The sequence below is a fragment of the Agelaius tricolor genome, unplaced genomic scaffold (genome assembly GCF_023055355.1).
Source record: "Agelaius tricolor isolate 1412-34295 unplaced genomic scaffold, bAgeTri1.0.p SCAF_2, whole genome shotgun sequence".
In the NCBI taxonomy this organism is placed as follows: Eukaryota; Metazoa; Chordata; class Aves; order Passeriformes; family Icteridae; genus Agelaius; species Agelaius tricolor.
In genome coordinates, this window is record NW_027269262.1 from 71,040,498 (window position 1) to 71,063,714 (window position 23,217).

Below are 23,217 nucleotides of genomic sequence, written 5' to 3' on the forward strand. Positions count from 1 at the left end.
TTCAAGCACATTACCCTTTTGTTGCATGCCTTATAAATGGGCATCACAGTCAAAATGCTCTTGTAGTTGCAACAAAGTGCTGAACATTTGACATTCATCTTTCTATGCCTTCATTCTCAGATATTTAAAATGGAAGTTAGGGCATACACTCTATTTTTTTCTCTTCCTTATTTTTTTTTAAGATTGTCCTAAAACTATAGACAAAAGAAACATATTATAACTTTATGGTTTTTTTATTTTTATTTTGGAGTAAGGAATAAAGAGTACCCTGCAGATACTCATGCATGTAAAATGTTTCATAGGGATGTAAAAGAATACTTTTAAAGGCAAATACTTCATAGTTGCTGCTAGCAGAAAATTCAGCTATGAAGAAATGCCATTTGTGCAAATGCATATGTTTTTGGTCATCTAGAATTTTCATCAAAATTGACTGTACTATTGATTTAAAATACTATTTTTTATTTCAAAAAAAAAGAATGGAACAGAATAAAATAGAATTGCTTTTCTTTCCTGACCCTTCTAATGCACTCCAAGAGACCCTTTAGCCAATAAGCTATTGTTTCCTGTATTTTATTATGTGGTCTAGGGTAGTGTAGTGACCCTACTATGTGGACATCTACTAACATCTCTTTTAGGTCCTTCCACCTTTTCCAAAATGTCATCATTCATCTGGGAAGAATCAAGGAAGTAAGGAGACCTAACAAGAAGAGGCTGGAGGGAATGGAATGAAGGAGCAGGAGCAGAGTAGGCTCTGCCCACTGAAGTACCTGTCCTTTGAGAACCAGAATGAAATTGACAATCAAAAGAAGTCAGTAGAACCACACATAAAATGTATTGTCTGTACATGGATATTGTTTGTGAACAAAATGGAACAGGTACTATTTACCATATTTCAGTGCTGTTACAGATCTTCAAATGTGTCACTGTTTCTTACACTGAAAAATTCCTGTTGGGAAGGGCAGTGATTCAGCGTAATTTCTAAGGCTCAGGAAATTATACCCTCAGCGTTCCCAAATTAAAAGCTTCAGATAATAATGTTGAAAAAGACAGGGATTACTTTTCTGCCTATTTGATATTTAACTAGAGATCTCCTTTTCTGTTCTTCAGGCTCTCAGTCTATACTCGTTAATATCCACACTAGAAGAAAAAGATGTCTGATATGCACAGGCTTCTTTCTTTTGGAACACCCCTAATTGTGTACTTAATAAGCACCAGGTAAGCCAAGCACTGCTTAAACACTTCTGTTTCTAGCATTTCCTATCCTCTGAGGGCCTCATTAAAATAATTTTGACAGTGATCTTTATTATGGCATTTGGTGTATTTATACTTGCAAAAAGATATGTGTACATGCTCTTGCTATTTATGGTTTCATAATAATATATTTCATTTTCACGCAAATTTTATCAAGGATTTTATGGAAATGAAGACCAAGTACTTTAAAGATACTGCAGAGAAAAAGCAAAATGAGTACTAGATAGTCTGAACAACTACCTGACATGGTTGACAGCCTATTTCAAAATGAAAAGACAAGCCTGAGAAAGCATCATTGGATCCATTAAGCCAAGCTACATTGAGGTCCATACAGATACATTTCTCTGTAGCCAAACTGAATCTTAATAAAGGTGCACCAGATACAAGCTTTTAAGATGAAAAGTTAACTAGAAATCTCCCAAATATGAGGTTTTCAAATTTATATGAAATATTTCTATTTCAAACATAAGATTAAACTTCCTTGAATTGATTCTAGATTTCAGAAATGTAAATCTATTATACAAGAAAGTTGACAATATATATAAATATGTTATCTCCAACATTACTTACATGCATCACTTCTTATTATAGGCATACAAAAAAGATTTCACAGGACGTTGTAGTTTAAACAAGGTAGAGTCATACAAACTTATTAAAGCTACACATTACAGCTTATAGGACAAAGATTTTTCTATGATAAAAGATACTATCAAGAACAATTTTGGATTCAATTCCATTTTAATCTACAGGATAGTATGTAAGTATAGTTTGATGGAAATGCAGAAGAAAATTGTAGAGCTAAGTCACTTGGAGTTTGGGGATAAAAGTGGGATTTTTGAAATGTACAGAAAGTCTAATGTCTACTGTTTTTTCCATCTTGATACTACATAAAACTTTGTAATTAATCGCACATAAGTACCTGAATTTATAAACACCACCATCGCTCTCCAATATGCCCTTATCAAAGCACTTAGTTAACTACTCATGATCAAAAAATTTTGACTGACATCCATTTTGAGAAGAATAAATCTCTGAACAAATTCTTTTCAAAGAGGTAAGTTAACAACAGCGGCCTTGGACATTAAATAGTGTTGTATTATCACTGTTTATAAGACTAGTCCTTTTGGGTCAGCAAACTGATGCTCCCAGGTGGGACATGATTTTAAGGACAATTGGAAATTCCATTCAAGGATGGGCATTTCACTTCACTACTGCAAGTGAAATGCAAACAGACTTTCTTTTGGAATAAAGCACACACCCATTTGTATTTCATCACGTCAATGTTCAAAGGTTCAGTTTCACAAGAGAAGTTTATCTAATGCAAAATCCATAACAAGAAATTTAAACACATAACAGCACTCATAGAAGTGAGTATTCTGAACACTTACTATAGGAAATAATAAAGAAAGGGACACTAATAAAGCCTCAAACCCAAAAGGATAAAAGTACCTAAATCCAGGCTACAGGGAAGCATCAGTCTCTGTCCAAGACCTGTAAAAATGAATCTTCTTGTTCTGCTGGTGCCTGAGCAGTCATTCAAAATGCACCATTCTTCTTATTACAGGTAGCTGGGCCGTTAGAACAGTGTTAGAAAGCATGGAAAACTGAGTCCCAGGTTTCTCTACTGGCTTCCTAAAATATGCCCACAAAGTTTTTTATCAACATGCCCCTGGTTATTCCTAAGGGAATTTGTCTTTGCTGTTGACACTGTTCTCTCTCCCGTAAAATAATTAAATATTGAAAGAACTATTTAATTCACTGAGTTAAACATTAATCAAGAATGGAAAAGTGATACTGATTTTAATCCTTGGTAGTCAGGTCACAGATCTACAATGGAAGATACTGAAATTCCAGCTAAGAGAGCAAAGCTCGTTACAGAAAATATCCACTACTAAAGTATAGTAATGTAAAAGAAAGTAAATTCATCCTCATCTCACACCATAACATATTGGGGTTTTTTCTTCTGTTTTATTCTCAGCATCTTCACATTTCTTTATTTCTTTTTTGAGGCACTCTATTTACTTCTTCTCAGTATCCCTATTCATAATTCTCCCATGTAGCCATTTAAATTAATCTATACTCTTCCTTTAGTGTAAGTTACACTGTTTGGGCCAATAGATGAGATTTAGAAATCTGGACAGTCTGTTTATCCCTTTTTTCCTCCATACTACCATCTATCATCATGACTAATATGCTTGAGGTGACTGGGTAATTTCATAGGGCATAAGTATTTATATAGTTAAATTCCAGCAATCTCTGTGAAAATTTGTGTCATCACAGGAGGACAAAGACCCAAGTCAGTGCGCATGGAGGAAGAGTGGGTAGAACTGAGAACCATTACTCATTGACTTTTACAGCAGAAAGACAGTCAGAGCATGGTCAGCAAATAGCCACAACACTGCCACCTGAACTTAGGCAAAATTATCAAAAGTGATAGGAAAAGTTGCTTAAGTTATTGTGGTCCTCCACCATAACACAGAAGAATTAGGATGAAAAAACACGATATTCCACTATAGGCTGTACTGATTCTGGAGCTCATGGAACTGCCTCCCAGGTGTATTTAACTCCCCCTTCTTCATTTTCTATCAGATTTTCTATTAGAGGCATCCCATGCAGAAAGAACTCACAAAAGTTTATCTCCTGTTCCACCAACATTAATATCGAACAATGAAATAACAATAATTTATTCTTAGAATAAGCATCAAAAAAGAGTTAATTATTACAAACCTTGTAAGCATATTCTCTATTAAATGCTTTAAGATATGAAGCTTAAGTGATATGATTAAGGTTGCAGGTAAGAATAATGTCAGTAGTCCACACAGGAAGTGTGGACCCCAAGCCCTTGTCTTACTTGCTGTGCAGGATACTAGAACTTTGCCATTCCAAAGTCTGTTGAAATACATTCCTTGTAGCATCAAGTGTTAAGTAGCCTAATTCCAGTGAGATCAGGGATAACACTGCATGCCAACAGCCTTTGGATTAAGGCCCAAAAGCACAGTTCAACACTGTGCCTCTAGCACGTTCCCAGATACTGGAGCTGCTCTAGTGCCAGCGGAAGCAGCCTGTGCTCTGCTCCTCAGTCACGAACTCACCCAGCAAGTACAACAACACCCAAAATGGTAAGGAGGATGCTCTCATTAACCTACTTACTTTGAGGATAAAGTAAGCTGTCAGTTTACCTTTAGCGCCTTTACAGGTATCTGGATATTCCCATCTCTGAAAATTCTCAGTACTTATGTCTTCGACACACAGAGAAAAAAGGTAAACAACTGTCTACTTTTTAATAAAAGCAAAACTAACCTGGACATCTATAGATTCTCAAGGAAGTCAAGGAGTACAAAGTACACCAGCCCAAAAAGCTAAGTCTTGACGGTAAATTCCAGGGCAGCTTTGGACTCCCTAAGTAGAAAAGTGCCAACTGTCCTTTATTAGGTGTGCTGAGTTCTGTGAGGACACAACTCATTTCCCTGCATCTCATCATGGTCTAAGTAAATGAAAGAAATAATCATGATCCACTGATCAGGACACCTTTAAAACTTCCTAGAAAGTGGCCAACATGTTAAACATCATCTTTTGCCTGCATACTTACTGCTTAGGAAAGAATATATTCTACAAATAAAATACTTGGAAGCTGATATTTTGTATTTTAATCAGTTTTTTTAAATAAAATTTTAAACCTGCAAAATGATAAAATAAAGACTTGCGAAAGTTAAATGTCAGACGACTTACAATAAATACTTTAACTGACAAAATAACTCTACATTTTTTAAAACTCAGATAACACAATGGTAGGTCTAACTTTGTTCCTTACACAGATACTAGGAAATGTGCCATATGCTCACTTGGGAAATCCTACTGTTAGGGCTGGTATGGACACATACAAAAGCTGGCACTGACCACACACACATTGCGCATTTGAGGATGAGTAAGACGGGAAAAAAAACCAAACAAATTAGACAAAGGATATAGGAAAATCATAATTTGAAAACCTATTGTTATTTATTATGATAGACCACACCACAACAGTACTAATTCTTGAAATGAATAAGTAAATATGCCTCACAACTGGGTATACCTCCCAGTATAATTATTTTTAAGACATCTCTAACATGAGTAACTTTGACTTATTGTTTAATTTCCTTAGCTCAGTATAAATTACGGCTTCTCAAACCTCTCTGTGGAATTATCTTTAATACATTAGCTGAAAGGCAATATGGGAAGTATTATTTAAATATGACAAGGCATAGAATACTTGCAAATAATTACATAAAATGTATAATTTTAATTATTTCTCATATCTTTTTTTCTTCTGAATATTACACAATATATACAGCTTGCTTGGTCTGCAATAAAATTCCAGTGCTGCCTTCTACCTCATTTGCCAGTTCTGGGCTTTTCTAAGTATTCCTTGCTTAGGGAAGTCTATGCTTAAAAATGAAGGTGTTACTGATTTTAGGCAAATTCAGAAGTTGAATTTAGATTGTTTGACCTTAAAAACAAAGACACCCAGATTCATCCCACCTTAATGTAGATGACTAAGGAGTGCAATTTGGAAAGTTAGACACCTTTTCCTTCCTGTATGATTAATAGAAAGAAAGAGGAACATGTAGGGGGGAAAAATCATGTGACCCAAAACTGCATGAGCACCCAAAAACAGATTTAATGAAGTGTTCTTGTGCTTATCTAATTACTTTATTTTTGGTTTCATTTCTATTGCTAGATCTGAGAACACTTTCCAGTTCCTGCCTTGGCTGTGTTCTGACACCAAAAAAAATACAGGTGTGTGCATTCTCTCCCTTTTTCCAACTCATGCATTTTCCCCACATATAACACAGATGTTTTAGGGATCTTCATGGTTTCTAGCAAAACTCCTATTGATGGCAGATGTCATATATAAAAAAGAAGCCTTCAAATCTAGGGAAATGGGTTTTTTTTTATCCTGACCTAAGACATAATTTATATAAAGAGCTACTGAGGCAGAAATTGCATTTGATAAACAAGAAAGCTAACCTGTTTTTCTAATAAACGTATACAAATCACTTCTTCAATCTGCAAGAGCGTGATTCTACTTTGTACTAAAATAACTCATAAATGTTACTAATTTTTTTTTTCATTTCTGCAGGGCTGACCAGCTTCCTATAGGAGAAATACATCTCCACAAAATAAATTTCTTGAAACTCTGGATCAAATTATGGTTCCATAATCAGTTCTCTGCTTTCCCAGAGTTCTGATAGTTTACTGAAATGGCTAAGCATCCTAACTTTTTAGTGTGAATGTATACATTTGTCCATACATGTAGTATACAATATATAAATAATATTTCTAAAAGTATTGAAGGGATACTATTAAGGTGAAAGAATCAGAGTTAGAAAAGATCTAAGTGAGACCTCATTCCCCTCACTAAAGCAATAGCTCCTTTTCCAACAGGAACACCCAATTTTCAATATACTGGTTGAAGAAGTAGAGAAGTCTGTGTAATACTCAAGGATGCAAAAGCTCAATATTCAGTAGATGCTGCACCTTGTAGAAAATGTGGTTTAGAATAGTATATTTCAACCAGTTTTACCTTCAGCTGACTTACAATCAATTGATATTTTCTTGCACCTCATAATAGTACATGAATCCTGCTTTATGCCTCATTTGCAGTTCTGGATGGTTCACCAATAAGATGTGTCTCACTAGACAAGAACTGCTGGCCTAGAACCGAGATTTGATTGATTTTTGAAACAGTGCACTGAAAACTTCATCTGCTACAGAAGAGATTTCTGTTCCTCACTTTTATAAAAACTGATCATTTTTCACCTTTCAAAACCACAAAAGTTGATTTAAACACTACTAAAAAAGTATTATGCATGATTAATAATGTAAAATACTAGAAACAGGATCTGAAAAGACACTCACTAACAGTTTGCAGACACCTGTCTTTCCTCTCCATTTCAGGATGAAGTATTTAAGGTGCAAGTTAATTTCTTCAGTGCTCACAGGCAGTCTGTACTTATACCCATTATTCTCCAAGTTATAGAAATTTAAGCAATCAGTCAGCAAAAAACAAATCCTACAACAGTCCAAAAATGATTATCAATTACGTAAATGCCCCCAACAGAAATGATTCCAATATATACATTCAGATGAAGAGATAATGTTTTCTTCATGAAAGACACGGTTACCACAGTTACGACATCCTTTACACAAGCGCTTTTTTGGTGAGCAAGCTGATCATAAAGTTCCTTGTTATGTAAAGAAAATAACAATTGCATTGATCCTGAAATCCATGGTTATACATTGCAGAAATGATTTCTCATTCACAATGAATCTGGGAGTTTAATTAATTTTAGAAATTACTTTTTTCACTTGGAAAATATCTTGAGATTTATTACCATATCTCTATTTTCAGATGACTGATTTGGTCCTTAAAGGTCCAAACTTGTGTTGGGTGTCAATGTGTCCAGGTGATCTGTGATGGAAACAAAGACTAATATATGTGCAAACTAAAAGATACATCATTGTTCCAAATAACAATAATATTAAAATCAGTCTTTTCATTTAGCATAACAGAGGCTATGAAAACACATCTATGAACTGGATTGTGTATTAATTTTTGCTGCTCAGTCCACTGGTTAAAAATTTGAGCCTTCCATATCTTGGGGATAAGTTCAAAGAGACTAATTTATCTTCCTTTCATGTCATTATGAGATTTATGGTCTCCTGGGTTGCTCCTATATTCAGCTGATTGGAATACCAGAAGAATATTTTCCTGATGATCACACACTTCTGGAATTCAATTCCTTTGACAGTGTCATGGAGCCTGGATTTTATAAGCATTAAGGCTGTATAAATATTTTACTTTGGAAAGATTTCCATTTAATACAGAAGTTCTATTTTAGTGGAATAAAGGCATTATTGGCCACTTGGGAAGGGAGTAGGGGTTAATTTCATAATTGATTGTTGTAACTGTAAGGTTTCATGATACTTGATGACATACCACAGAATAAATTCCTAAATAAATCTCATTTTCAGACAGAAAAAAAAAAAAGTGCTTCTGAAAGAAATATCTGTATGCCACATAGAGAATGAAATTTCAAATCCTTGTCTTGAATGAAATCTCCTGGTTTGGTTGGCTTTGCCAAGCTTAACACTGAAAACAACTGACAGCTTTTGGGAACATCTGCCAAAAGGATACTAACATTCTTATATATGCTCTTAATCACCTGAAGGAGAAGTAAAGTAAAGTAGGTGAAAATTATCCAGATCTATGTTAGTGCATCAATCATTACTGCAATGCAGTTTATCACCATTGAAAACAATTTTTTTTAAAAGTTGAGACACTATAAATACTGTACTTAATATCCAAAGCTCGAGAGTTTGAGTTCCATCTACAAAATATTCCTATCTTTTCCATTATTCAAGTGACATATCTTCCTCTTTTCCTTCTTACTCTGGTTCTCAGGGTCTTTAGAAGTGACATTCTAATTTTGGAAAGAATGTCTGCATTAAAAAATCTGCTGAGTAGAAATTAAATTATACTTGACTTCAATTTTACTTTATTCAGAAGATCAAATTTCTTGCTTCAGATATTGATGTATATTTTTAAAATGAGAGTCAGTTCTTCAGTCTTCATTGCACGTACTTGAGACACAAGACACACCCAAATTCTGCATTGTTTTATATGAAATGCATATCCAAGTTAAATTTGGTTCCTTTCAAGAATATGTTTTTGTTCTAGACCTTGCTAATAAATGGTACAGGAAGATTAATCACTACATGACCATTTTAGGAATAAAATACAATTATCTCATCCTAGTGAGGAGGTGGAATTACTGAACTAATCTTTGAGTTGTCAAATTTCTTATATTCTTATATTATAAAAGGGTTGACATTGTTGAACTAATTTTGACTCCTCTTCTAGCTTAAATATTTTTCACAGTTCTAACTGCAGCACAAAGATGCAACTCAAGCAGGTCATTTTTTGTCAGCCCAGCACCTCATGCCAGATTCAAAAAGATTCAATTAAAATTAATCTACCTCTTCAAAAAAAATCGGGTTTGTGCACTGATTTGGAACTTTAGAATGAAATGTCCTTCTGAAGCTTAGCAATTTATTTGGCATTATAAAGCAAATCAGATGTTTTTTGCTTTAATCTCCTTGGCCTTGCTAGGTATTTGTAAAATTTTTTTAGGTGATCATCAAGAACTCATTTAAAGTCCAATATTTTCACAAAGTCATTACAAATGTAACTTCTTGCAGCCAAAATGCATTTCTTTCTATCACAACCTTACCATAAGAACTCTTCTTCTTGCCATTTTCTTTTTACAAAGAAAATGGGGTTTCTGCAGCAAAGTTCATGGCTCGTCCTATTACATACTGCATAATGGAAACTTGCTTCGGCAGATAAATTACATCTGGGGGCCAATTCAAGCAGATAATACCAGCTGACAAAACAGCAGAGCAGAAATCCAGAAAGCTGTGTTTGGAGCAACTTAACCTCTTGATATTCTATGAAGATGATAGACTTTCTGAGGTCCCTAATAGCATTTTCAGGAAGCTCAGTGCTGCAGAACCGGGCACTTGCTGAAGTCATTTTCTAAAAACATCAGGGCACGGTTACAGGGAACAGAGCTGCATAGTGCAGGAAGTCAGAACAAGTTGCACGTATACACAACCCACTGCATATCATATACAGATATTACATTGGATTTTAGAGCACCACTTTAAGAGTCACTGACTTCAGGTCACCTGCATTTCCTACTTAACTGGAAATGACATTGTACTGCACTACTTTGCTGCAACCATTCCCTTAAAAGGTCTGTGGCTGTCTTATTCTTGTTAGTAAAGAATGGATAGCTCTGTTTTTTCTGAAAGGTACAAAATTATGATTTCTCAAAGCTTTGGAGAGAAGTATCCAATTAGTTCACCACAAAACTGGAAGGACACTTGGGAATGGTTTCAGAATTATTGGTTGTGAAGTGAGAAAAAGAAGTGAACTACGTCATGGAGAAAGTAAAAGAAGTGGCTTAGAGAGTTAAAGAATGTCTGTCTTTAGGGTGAAAAAAGATCATGGGTATATCTTTGAAACCACTTTCAATGTCTAGCCAGAGTTTGGTTTTGTTTCTCACACTGGTGGAAAAGAGATAGCGATACACAAAAAAATAAGTTAATAAAATAACTAACTAAATAAATAATTCTATAAGGACATTCCAGAGTAGGCAAAGGGATGAAAGGATATGTCTTGAAGCAGGGCAGAAAAAGAAATTGAATAATCGTGCTAAAGAAAAGGTACAAAGAAAATCGTATTGCTTAATAATGTAACTTTGATTTATGAAAATATGGTCACCCTGGTCCTATTACATTCATTATTGTTACATTTTTTCCTCAAATCTGACTTAATAAAATAGATTGACAGGTACTAAAATTTTTAATCTTACCATCTAAAAGATAAGTGACAACTAAATTACACTAAAGAAGTGATTTCTTTATCATTTGTGACTTCTAGAGACACAAAGAAAAAGCCAAAGAAATTGCACCAGTCCATTTGCACCAGACCATTTGCATGCCATCTCACAGTTCTAGAATTTTTCTTTTCTCTTTCTCTCTTTTACAAACAGATTATCTTTCTCAAACAAAAAGGATCCAAAATTGTAGCTGCCATTGGTCGAAGGCCCAATGCTACTCAGTATAGGTTCTACAGCTAGATAAAGGTTCTGCTTAAAATAATCATAAAAGGTATATTTTAATAAATCATAATCAGTTAGAGAAAATAACAGGGGAGGAAGGGAAGCAATGCACAGCTCAGACAAACGCCACAGATGTCACAGTGTGGCTGCAGGTCCTGAACATTGTGTCAGAGATGACACTGCCCATGTGAGCAGGAGATACACAGAACCAATATTAGGAGACAAAGAACTGTACAAGGAGTTTCATTTCTCAAAAAACAGACAATTCTGCAAAGGTAATGGAGAGAAAAAGCTACACCTCTTTTTCAGAAGTTAGAACAGAATGAATATGCTACAACCTGCTGCAACCTAATAATGACAGGTAGAAACAAAGTGTACCCACTGTGGGTAGTCTGGACTGTTAATGGACAATGTAAATATCCTTCAGGAACTCCTTACAGAGACCTTGCCTTACAAAGAATATCAAAATCCTTACTCATCTTCATGTGTGGGTGTAGCTTAATCCTTGTCGTAAGTGTCTAATTATTTAATTAAAATTTCTGCACTAAAGGATTTCTGACTTTCTATATTTCACAAATACATGCACTAAAGGATTTCTGACTTCCTTAGACCCAAGGTGGTATTTCTCAATAATTAAATACTGTACTTTCTCTGGCTCTCTTCCCACAGATTTCAATTGCTTCCTCTGGCCATAGTTATTATTAAATTATTTTTTAATGTCATGTGGGATTGAGACTGCAGATAAACTTAACTTCAGTTTCTACCTAAAAACTGGAACAGCCATGAAATGCTGATCCACACCTATAATCCTATGTGTAGATGAATTAAATAATTAGAAGAGCAGTTCTGTGAAGAAAAACCTAATTTATTTGTTCTAAACTATTATCTCAAGAATCATAGAAAGCATACAATGAAATGAAAGCACAAGAAACAAAAGCAAAACTACTGAGAGTAGTTTCCAGATTGACATTTTACTTTACAGCTCTAAGGACTACTAAAGTGGTAAAAAATGCTGGATTGGGAGTAGGAAGATGAAAATAAAACCTTATTCAGATGAGTTCCAATTCTGTAAAACCTAAATATTTAGTCAATATGTTAAAAATACTGTAGAGTACCTCTAAAGACCTTTGCATCCTGTTCTAGAGCCAGGGAAAGTCATTGTGAGGCCTTTGCAGTCATGCATGGAAAAGAATACTGATTCAATTTTAAACTCAACCTGCAAATTTCTTGTATAGAGTATTAGACTAATTAATTAAGTGAAAGAATATAATTATACTTATCAACAATTGTGGGGTTTTGCTACTGTGGTAGTTAAAATGTCTAAAAAAAATCAAATTTTTTATGCCTTACATGAAGAATTCTAAAAGGTTTAGAGACACTGTTGTCTGAGCATGAACAAATCTGCACACAGCTTTATCAGTCTGACTCTTGAATGCCAACACAATTTAAATACTTTCTCTACATAACTATTTTAATATTTCTCACTGTATTTAAATATGTCAGCAGCTAAAAGAAATAGGTTAAAAAATTTAAAATACCTCTATTTTATTTGAGAATCAGGGAAAATACTTTGCTTTCAAATATGCTTAGTCTCCACGGGTCCAAGTAAAGGGGTTTTGACACATCTGGCCTAGAAATCTATCAACTCAGGTACTCAGAAATAGAAACAATCAAAACCAGAGGTTGCACTACAGGGACATGTCATAAGTGTTGCCGCAGAAAAATAGTGATAATCTCAAGAAATGGGCAGTTTTCAGCTTTTCAAAAATAAGTATAATTGACTGACTTTAATGTTACACTGTCATATTTTAAGTTGCAATAAACTACCATCAGTGCTATTCTCAGTGTCCATTGTTCATGATCCAGCAATTAAAGAAGAATCATTTTTAAAAGATATAAACATGAAACAGATGGACACACATTTTCATTTTCAAATTCATGCTGCTCTTTCATGTTTCTTGTCTCACTTATGCCTGCTTTTTTCCTCTCTCCTTCTTTTTCTCTCTTGTTTTGGTCTCTTTTCCTCTCTATTCACACCCTGACATCCCCAACTGCAGTCCCAAAAGACAGATCCTATGCTGCCAGCTCATACTGGCATTCCTCCCAAGAATGGAAGCGAAGGGACACAGGAAACCACTTTCAATGCTACTGCTATTTGGTGACACAACAGAATAAAGCCTTTATATGTGGGAAGCACATGTATACATTTCATAAAGAATACATGCACAAATCCTTCAGACCCTAGTAGACTCTTGTTTGCATTTCTCACTCAGAATAAAATACATCCTCCAAGCCTCCTATATAGTGTGTGGAAACCACCCTAAAAACCCCCTTTTTTTTCTGAAGTAAGAGGGTTGATAGAATATAATAAACCCCCAAATACATATGTATCACTGAAAGGAGAAAACAGGGGAGAGGGAAGTAGGATATATCTTTACTGTGTCTGCTGGCCTGGAAAATAAATACTGCTGTTGTGCAACTCTGCAGCTGCTCACTCTCTCAATTTGTTGTTTTTGTTCTGGTTTTTATGATTTAATCTCATATCCTTACAGTTAATCTGAAAAGGGTTCAGGCAGCTTTATTTATTAGTCTTCCTTCAGATCATGAGCTTACAGATCATGATCTTTTCCTATACCAAGAACCAATTCTCTCTTTGTGACAAGGCTCAACCTCTGATAGATGTAGCAGGAATAAATTGACTTATAACACATTAAAATGAACATTTCACAATATTTTCACTTTCTTTTTTTCATTGAATTTCATGAAAAATATCCTTGAGGAAGTTTTTCTTCCATTAATATAATGCCTGAAAAATATATATTGTAAAATTAAAGTCATAATTTTAAAATTTTGAAGAACATTTTGGATTCCTAAAATACAGATTAGGGAAAATAATAATAATTTTTTAAAACCCTCAAAAATCCACATCTACCTGAACTGCTTCAGATATATATTAATAGCTGTGTCATTGTAACCTTGCTTTGGGAAGATGCATGAGTCGTTTACTACTTTTAGAGAGCTATGCATATGTACAGAATAAAGGTTTGTGAAGCAATACTTCTGGAATGCCACAAAATATTTACAGTTTAAAACACTGAGTTCATATGTGGAAAATTACTGAAATGGCTTTTCAATGGATCCTACTGAGAGAAAAAAAATAATTATTTTAAAAGCTAAGTATGGCAACACCGCATAAAGATCTAACAATTCAGGCAAAGAGAATGACAAAGAAAAAAAGCTTCATAGGTTCCTTGTTTCCCAGATTTTAATTTTAGGGTGTTGTACCCATTTTAATAGGACATTTTAAACATGGGCTAGGAATGAAGAAAACAACCATTTCACAAGCTGATTGCCTCCTGCAGAATGACTGAAAAAAAAGAGATTATGTCTGTTCAAATTATTTTTCTTCAAGAAATAAAACACATATTGTATGATGAGTAGTGTAGATCTTGGAAACAATAGACTACGTGAAAGATCTTAATGAAAATAAAATAAAATCAGACCCCTTTGCCTAATCTCAGAATTAACGTGAATCTGCAAATCAAAGAACTGCGGCTACAAATCTACCATCTGTGCTCAGCAGACCTCAGAATAGACCTTCTGAATCTATGGATTGCTTAAAATAATATTTCACATTTCTTGGATTCGCGTCATTTTGCAGTTTTCAGGGAATCTGGTGTTACACTGTATCAGCATTCATACAACCTGCACACAAGTTTAAGTCTGTGAAAACCACTACATATGAGCACAGTTCAACTGTGCTTAGCACAAAAGCTCCATGTGGGACAAATTCCATTGGTCTCACCTCAAACAATGTCAAATACACCATGACCATTTAGTGAATCATACACGTGTGCCTACTGGCCCTGCCCTACCCACAGGTTTACTACATAAAAAGCAGTAAAAGCACCATGGGCCAGATTGTAAATACTGTGGTAAAGAATTTAAACTGAAAGAGGGTAGATTTAGGCTAGATATATGGAATAAAATCTTTACTGTGAGGGTAGTGCCACACAGGAACTGGTTATCCAGAAAAGCTGTGGATGGCCCCATCTCTGGAAATGTTCAAGGCCAGGCTGGATGGGCTTTGAGCAGTGGCAGGTGGGGGGGGTCTAGATGATTTTAAAGTTGCAGTCTAAGTCATGCTATGATTCTATTATATGAACTAAAAAAAAATGTAATGAAAAACTGTTCTGCTCTTGTTAAGTACAACTTACTTCTGAACATAATTTTTTTACATTTTGCTTTTTTCTGTTATGGATCCAATATAAGAAACGTGTTTTGGAGGATGTGTAATCCAAAATCATTCATTCTAGTCTTCTTCAGGCAAAAAATATAGATCAGTCAGAGAAGATCTATAAACAAGTACCTATCTATCTGTCTAAACAGGCTGGGATCTATCAATTGCAAATGGGACTGTTGCTTACATCAAGGAAACAGAATAGTAGTCTAATGGTTGAAACAATAAAATTTTAATGAAGAATAATACTAGTAAAGAGAGCAGGAAAAAAAATATGGTGAGTACTATTCAAGTATGGAAAAACAAAAAAGCACAATGAGAAAAGACACGGTGAGGAGTGAGACAGAAAGGACATTGATGACCTTGAGATTAAAGGAGTGAATGTTGCCCTTTACTCTGTGACCAACATGTTTCCAGATGACCAAGATAAGATATATGATACTTGATTAAAGAACTTCTAAGCAACGATTGCTGCAACACCCATGGAAGCTAGAAAAAGAGGTAAAAAAATTTGACAAAAAGAATATATTTTACCTTTCTAGTCAAATCATAACCCAAATGTATAAAGTCTTAGCAATACCTTTCTTTTCACAAGTGGTTATTGGTTTTAACTTTTTGAAATTATTTTTTGTGTCAAAACTAATGTCCTTCTGATGAAAAATAAGACAGAAAATACAGTTCTCACTTTCTACTTTTGTTTCTATTTACATACATCCATTATTGTGATTATGCAAGGCAAGCAACAACCACTTCTAAATACTTGAGACTTTTTTGTTTATTTCATTATTATTTTGGACATTTTGAATGGCCAAGTTTTTCTCAAAGAATTCCTTCATGTAGATAAATAGTCTAACATACTAGTTAGTGGCTAAATTTCTGCAGATACCTAGTTGAACTCTGGGATAGTCTTTCTCAGAACTGTTGATATTCTCATCTAAAAGCCCATTTGAATGGGCATCACAGAGGAATCTTTTAGACCTTCCATTAGAACCAGAAAAAAAGTATATGTGAGGAACATTAGGGAATAAAATTATTCAGAAGACCCTCTATCCTTCAGTAGCATATAATATATATCATATTCTAAGCATATTTGTATATGTTAATTAGGGAACATCAGTATTATTATCCAAATAAAATATGAATAGGCTAATGACTGAAAAAACTATCTGAACTTAAATAATATATCAAGTAGAAGTAATCACAATCAGCAAAACAGTTCTGATTTCAGGCACAAACCCTACATTCATCCTGTTGGAAAGTATTACTTTATACTGTCCATGTTTATCATTTAACTCTATTTAGGGTAGATACATATTGCATATCTCAATTATACATTTATTCATATATCACTCTCTACCTCCATATTTCTGCATGCATATAATACAAAACCACTTTCAGAGTTAAATTTCTGCTGCTAACAAGTGTTTGGAATTTTTTTTTATTATCTTTTTATCTATGATACCAATTTCCTGGCAAAATTAGTGGGAAAAAATGAGCCACAAGAGAATCAGTCTGTCTCTCCTGCTCTCTAATGTCAGATTAGGGTGCCAGTTGTGATTTTCAGACACTATACATCTAACTGAGGAGCACTTAGGACAACTAAGTACTGAACCCAACAGCCGAAATCAGAGCAAACAGCAATAGGCAGAAGACATTAAACAAAAAAGGTTAAATTCATTACATTCAATTTGCTCTCATGTAAGACCAAAAATAAGAAATAAAATACGGGGGAATACAAGACGTAAAGAAAAACGAAAACTATTTCCCTTATACTAAATGGAAAAGATACTATATCTGTCTAATTTCTTTCAGGCTCACAGAATAAATGTTGTAATGAGGTCATTTCTGGGCAGCAGAGAAAAGCTGCCAGATTATACTGCTCTGGCTGCCAGATTCCGAGGCAGTTGGAGGTCTCTTACACGCGCATGAGGATATCATTTCCATGGAAACACCTGAGCAACCGCACTCTCATCTTTCCCTTCCCACCATATTTAAAGTTCTATAGCAGTGTGGTTTAGGAAAAAATTAAACCTATTCAATGAAACCATTTTTATTTTTGTGTTCCCGTAAAACCCAGCCACTGAGATTGAGAGTTTTCTGGTGCCTCTTGGAATAATCACATTAAGAAAAAGAGAGGGAAGTTCTTGTTCCAGTCTCTGACTAAACCAACTCTTACTACATTAGCACTAAGAGTTACAGTTTCAAACAACACAAGTAACACCAATTTAAATCAGGGAAGAAAAAAAATATTTATACTAATGACAGTAGCTAACAGCAAGAAACTCAGAAACCATGAAAAGACTCAGGTCATTACACAAGGATTTCACCATCCTCAATACTATGTACTGCAAGTACAATCAGATGTCTTAATTCAGGAGTCTGAACAGATGCTGTCTTCCATTAATCTGCCTTTTTGAGTCCTATTTTGGATTTGCTATAGTGACCACAAAAGAAATATGGTGACATTCTGCACAGCACAATTACTGTAATTTGACCAAGTTGCAAGCACATGGACAAACTCTGTCACACTGCAACTGTCATGTCCCACATTTTTTGAGTGAGAAGGAATGAAGAGCACACACTGGCTATGACCATCTGAAACCAACAAAAGGCTTCTCAGTGCTGCTTCAAAATGCCCAGTATGTATTTTATAGGCTACAGAATAAAAACAAGACAAAATTATAAAAGATAAAATCAATTTTGTAGCATAAATTCATCAGATCTTACCAGGATAATCATTAAATATTTTCTTACCTGTCTGATGTGTCACTTGTTACTGGATGCTTTACTGTTGAACCATTCTTAACTGAGTCTTGTCTTGTGAGCCCTTGAGATCTGTTTTTGTCCAAAGCTTGTGTGGATATGTCACCTGGTGGTCCCTGGTACTGCGGATGCTCCTGCAGTTTTGCTTTTTTCTCTTGAGGTGCTTCCTCATTCCTCAGAGCTCTCACTCCTTCCTGGTCCGGCGGCTGCGGCGCGTGTGAGCCGCTGTTATAGAACCAGGCTCCCGATTTCGTGAGGATTTCCTGTTGTTTTCGGCACAAGTTACAGACCCACATTACCTGTGCAGACACATTTAAATGCAAAATCCGTTAGCTTGTGAACACTGTATGCAACATTTCCAGCAAGCACACATCAACTGACTGTTACCATTTCCAAAGGTAGAAAGACTACAGCTTTAATTCTATTAAAATTACAATATCTTAGCTACAATATAATAAAGTATGTCTGTACAACCTTGGAGTAACTGGTTTTCAAAAAAAATACAAACAAAAATACTTTTAGTCTTTTTTTTTCATTATTGGTAGTGCAAGGAAAAGCAACAGATAGTAGCAATAGAAATGAAAAGGTTCTAATACTGAGGTTCCAATGGTAATAAATGTAAGCTTTGAAAACTAACACTATAATTTGAGGATGGCAGAAAAAATGAATTAAAAAATCATTGAAATTTTAATCCATTTTAATTCTCTCACTAAGGAAGGAATATTAGAAAAAGTCATCTGCTGTTGCAAACAAGTCATTTTATAATTCTCCAAAATGCTCTGCTAATTTTCTTCCATGGTGTTCTATAGCCAATGCCTACTTGAAGATGCTGACTTCAAGATGTAACTTCAATTCCATAGCAATTTTAACTTAAAGCTGTTTTATAACTAGAATAACACAATGGATAAGGTGGTGTTTTTCTCCACTTCTCACCCACAATTTAGCTTGCACTATATGCTTACTAAATTATATAAGCATTACAGCTTCCCAGTCATTTGATCCTGCATGTAGTAATGAGATTTTTTTTAATATTCAAAAATGTACTTCTTTGCAAAGCTTTTGTATCTGATCACCCTAGTCCTGGCAGTTCAGGAAATCAACACAAATTATCTGTGATAAGTTAATTTCATAATAACAGACAGTTATTATGTTATATGAGAATAAATCAGAATGCAGTGAAACAAATACAACACACCAGCCATGAACACATTCAAACTGATTACTGTGTTACCCTAAAATTTGGATTGTAGACAGTATTAATTTACTGCAAGTTTCCTCCTTCGCTCTTTAATCTTCATTTTTCTTAATCCTTAGCTTTCTTTTCTTTTTCTTTCTCTTCCCTTTATATATTTTTGTTTAAGTTCACAGACAAAATTGTACCAGTTTTACTATATATTCCTTGAATGTCTATGCTCAGCCTTCAATGTCTCCAGTCCTAATCCTACAGAGAGCTGGTGGTTTTTTTCAATGGTTTGGAGTTTAGGACGTGCAAAGGCTTACATCAACATTCATCACTCTTTTAAATGTAGCCAGCTCCATGGAATCACATGGAAGATGTAGTCTCTACCTCCACCATAAATCTAGCTCAGTCCTCCAGAAAAGATTTCAGAAGTTACAATCTGTATCTTGCTTTCATTCTCCAGGCTGTTATCTAATAGATAATTTGGGCTCTCTAGTCAAGTCTCACATAAAATCTTTCAATGAGAGCTTCATGTAGAAGGTTATTTGGGTGCAAGGGTCAGACTCAAACTAAAGTCAACAACTGCCTCATTCTCAAACTGTCGGGCTGGGGCAGGAAAAGGAGGCATCACTTGCCCATTTAATGGTGGTGGTATGCCCCTTCCTTCTTACTTTTTACAGGGCTGTTATCACTTATGAGAACTCATGTCTGCTTATATCAACAATACAGAACAAACCACCAAAGCACTGAGGGGAAAAAGAGAGACTGCCCAAGAAGCAGCTTGCTCTCTGAGGTACATTTGATGTCCTTAGAGGACATTCAAAGGACAAAAATGCGTATGCTTTGGGCCTGGACATCATTCAAATACATATTTAAGAACAGGTCTGTATTACCTTTGCTAATTAAGCTAGGAAGTACATGAGAAAGCAGCAAAGTGAAATTTCAGACCCCAAGACAGAAGTATTTTTGCCCTCTTTAAATAGCTATTAAAAGGCTTTAATATTTCTGCTAGGTCTGTACACAGCTGAAAATAGTTCTAAACTTTCCATGTATGTGTCAGAGCAATGAAAGGACCAGATGTGATACAATTATGTAAGTATACAAATATATAACAACTTGAGTGACAATGAGATAAAATCCCCTGAAGTTCTCATTTGCTATTTTCACTTCTTTTAGTAGATGTTAAAATATCACAAAGGTTAGATACTACAGTCAAAACATTTGGGCAATTTTTCCTTGGCTGACAATCATAATTTTGTCCCCAAACAATGGACTCCAGGATGACCAGTTTTATTCTCCTGTACTCAACAGAAAAAAAGTTCCCTCTGAATTAAAATTATTTCCTATCCCCTCCTCTAAAAGTAGAATCAGGAAGACTACTCCTGACGTAACCTGATTCCTGAAAAGTTTATTTAGAGCATTTCAGATTGAAAAAAAAAATCAAACACATGGATTTAAAATGCAGAGATGTATGAATGTTGCAGATTTTTTTCTGCTTTTCTAGGCGCATTTAATGATAATTACAAGTCAGACTTCTGATGAAGCCTTATTTCCAAAATAACTTCAAAACATGCAGGATTTCATAGTGTTGACCCTAACATAATTTTAGCATCAAATACACACAGTGGGAAGAATGGGAACTGTAACATAGACAGAAATGTTTGTGCTTTCGGTGAGCACAAAAATTACAAGCCCTCAAATAGCTCTGGACAAAATTGCCTTCCCCATCTTATCGCAGCATGTAGAAGCATTCTCACAATTTAAAAAATACTGGCAATTTATGGTGCAGACCTCTCAATTAAATCCAGACACACTTGTAAGATGGTGTCAGAAGAGCACAGAGGGCACAGTGGCATGTTCCTGGACAGGATTTCTCCTCCTGCCCCAGTGCCTCAGCAGCTCCCACACATGCAGAGCAGCTCTGTCCCTGCCAGGCCAGAGCAGTTACTGAGACTGTGACAGCAGCACTGCCGAGTGGACTGCATGCTCAATACAGGCATTTTGGCAAACCGGGGAGGAGAAAACATAGAATTTTGCCTTCTAAAACTGAAATAATAAAGGAATAACCCCTTACATCAGAAATCTGCACTCCAGGGTAGGCACATTATCTATTACACACATTTGCAACTCTCCTAACCACCCTCCTAAAAACAGTCATAAGCACATTTTGTACACAAAAATCAGTGTTGCAATTTGTGGGTGTCAATCCTCCATACGAGAACACTGCCAATTTGAAAAGGAAAATATGGGAAAAAATCTCCTCTCCAACGCTAAGTACTAGTTCAAAACTAGAACCTCAGGTGCTAGAGGCACTGGATTGGGATGTTCTTTTCCATAGGAAAGGCTGAAACTCCACCTAGTGCATGCAAGAGGCATTGCCCAAGTTCAGTTCAAATCAGCTTCTCATTGTTGAAAAGAACGCACTAAACACACCTGACGTTTTCACATTACCCCTTATATCCATTTTTTCAAAGAAAAATTTCTTTTTTTTAATATACAACACAAGGATATAGTATGACATTCATTTTAGTATTTTCAGATGGATCGTGTGAAAAGACAGCTATCTTAAAAAACACCATTCACTGTCCCTGTAAGTACAGTTATTGATGGTCTAACACCTAATCCTGAGAAGAAAATGGAAACCTTATTTTATTGAAGATGAGATTAAAAGGCTCAGTATATTTGATTACACAGAAGCTTGAGTTTGATAGCTTTAACACTACAACCTAAGAAATAATTACACCAAATCCTCATCAGCCTTTAGAACATTACTTTGAATTACTGGTGTGCTGAGGTGAAAAATTGTAGTGCAATGTTTGCAGTATTTCACCAAATCTATTAGAGTCACCTGCTTGGCAGAAGCATCTAATATATATTGGCATTACATTGACTGCTGCACTTGCTGCTAGTAGTCTTGAGCAAATTTCATATGTTTTTGTTGGGTTTTTGGCTCTCATATTTCATGTAGGATACAATTCTTTAAAAATTATACAAGGTAACAAGACTACAGCACTGAAAACAAGAAGGACACAAAAGGAAGAGTAGAAAAACTCTGCTTGGGTCATCAAGGTAATTAATCATGATTACAAACACATTACTGCTAGTCCTTTTTGTTTTCCTAATTTGTCACCAGTACAAAACTTCATTACATCATGGAGCAGTGCAGTGTTTGAAGCCACCCTATACTAAGGAAGTTTCTTTAGGCATGTAGTACATCTCTCCATTAGGCACTATGTTGATGACAGGTGCACAGAATCATTAGGGTTGGAAGGGACCTCTGGAGATGATCCAGTCCAACCCCTCTGCCAAGGCAGGGTCATCTGGAGCAGGTGACACAGGAATGTGTGGTTTGGTTTCCAGGTGGGTTTGGAATGTCTCCAGAAAGGGAGCCACATTCCTGGGCAGCCCATTCCACTGCTCTGCCACCCTCAATGTTAATAAGCTCTTCCTCATGCTGAGGTGGAACTTCTTGTACTTTACTTTGTGGCTGTGGCTCCTTATCCTGTCCCTGGGCACCACCCAAAAGAGTCCACATGCCAATGTGGAATGCACACTGCCAAACCAGCACTGCCATGAAGTAACATGCGTCACCCTCCTCTGTGCAGTCAGGGAAACTACAATTTACTGTAGCAAATCTGTCCATCTTCAGGGAATACAGACCCAGTATCAGTAGGGGTCAATGGTATCTTCTTTACCTCTAGCCCATTTCTGCTAATCTTTCCTCATTTTGCCTTTGTGAAAGGCAAAACGGCTTCCAAGGAACTGTAATAAGTGAGTGTCCTGGGTTTAGGACTGTGAGGATTCCTTTGAACATCCACTCCCCAGAAAATGAGATGGAACTGCTTTTCTGGTTCTTGGGTTTTTTTCATAATACATTAAGCTCTCCCAAAAGTTTTCAGTAATATAACACCATTATTAATTGTCCCTGTCAGAAGTAAAACTTTTTAGTACACTACTTATTACTTAGAATTCAATCTTCCTCAAATCAGACTAGAAAACTTCTAGAAGTTAGCTAAAACTTAAAATCTTATCTACTTTGTTCTATACACTATGAAAACATGTCTCATGTTTGTATTAAAAACACGGTAGTTCCCTTTTGCTCTCTGAAGTCT

General features: G+C 35.4%; 1 protein-coding gene across 43 annotated transcripts in view; it reads right to left on the minus strand.

The window, feature by feature from the left end:
* RIMS2 (regulating synaptic membrane exocytosis 2) overlaps nt 1-23,217 on the minus strand; it is a 445,153-nt gene that overhangs the window by 313,819 nt on the left and 108,117 nt on the right. For all 43 annotated transcript variants that reach the window (XM_071421429.1, XM_071421423.1, XM_071421444.1 and 40 more), the window contains one exon: nt 17,917-18,224. In XM_071421429.1, coding sequence (XP_071277530.1) covers nt 17,917-18,224 — 308 coding nt within the window. The remainder of the gene's footprint in view (nt 1-17,916; nt 18,225-23,217) is intronic.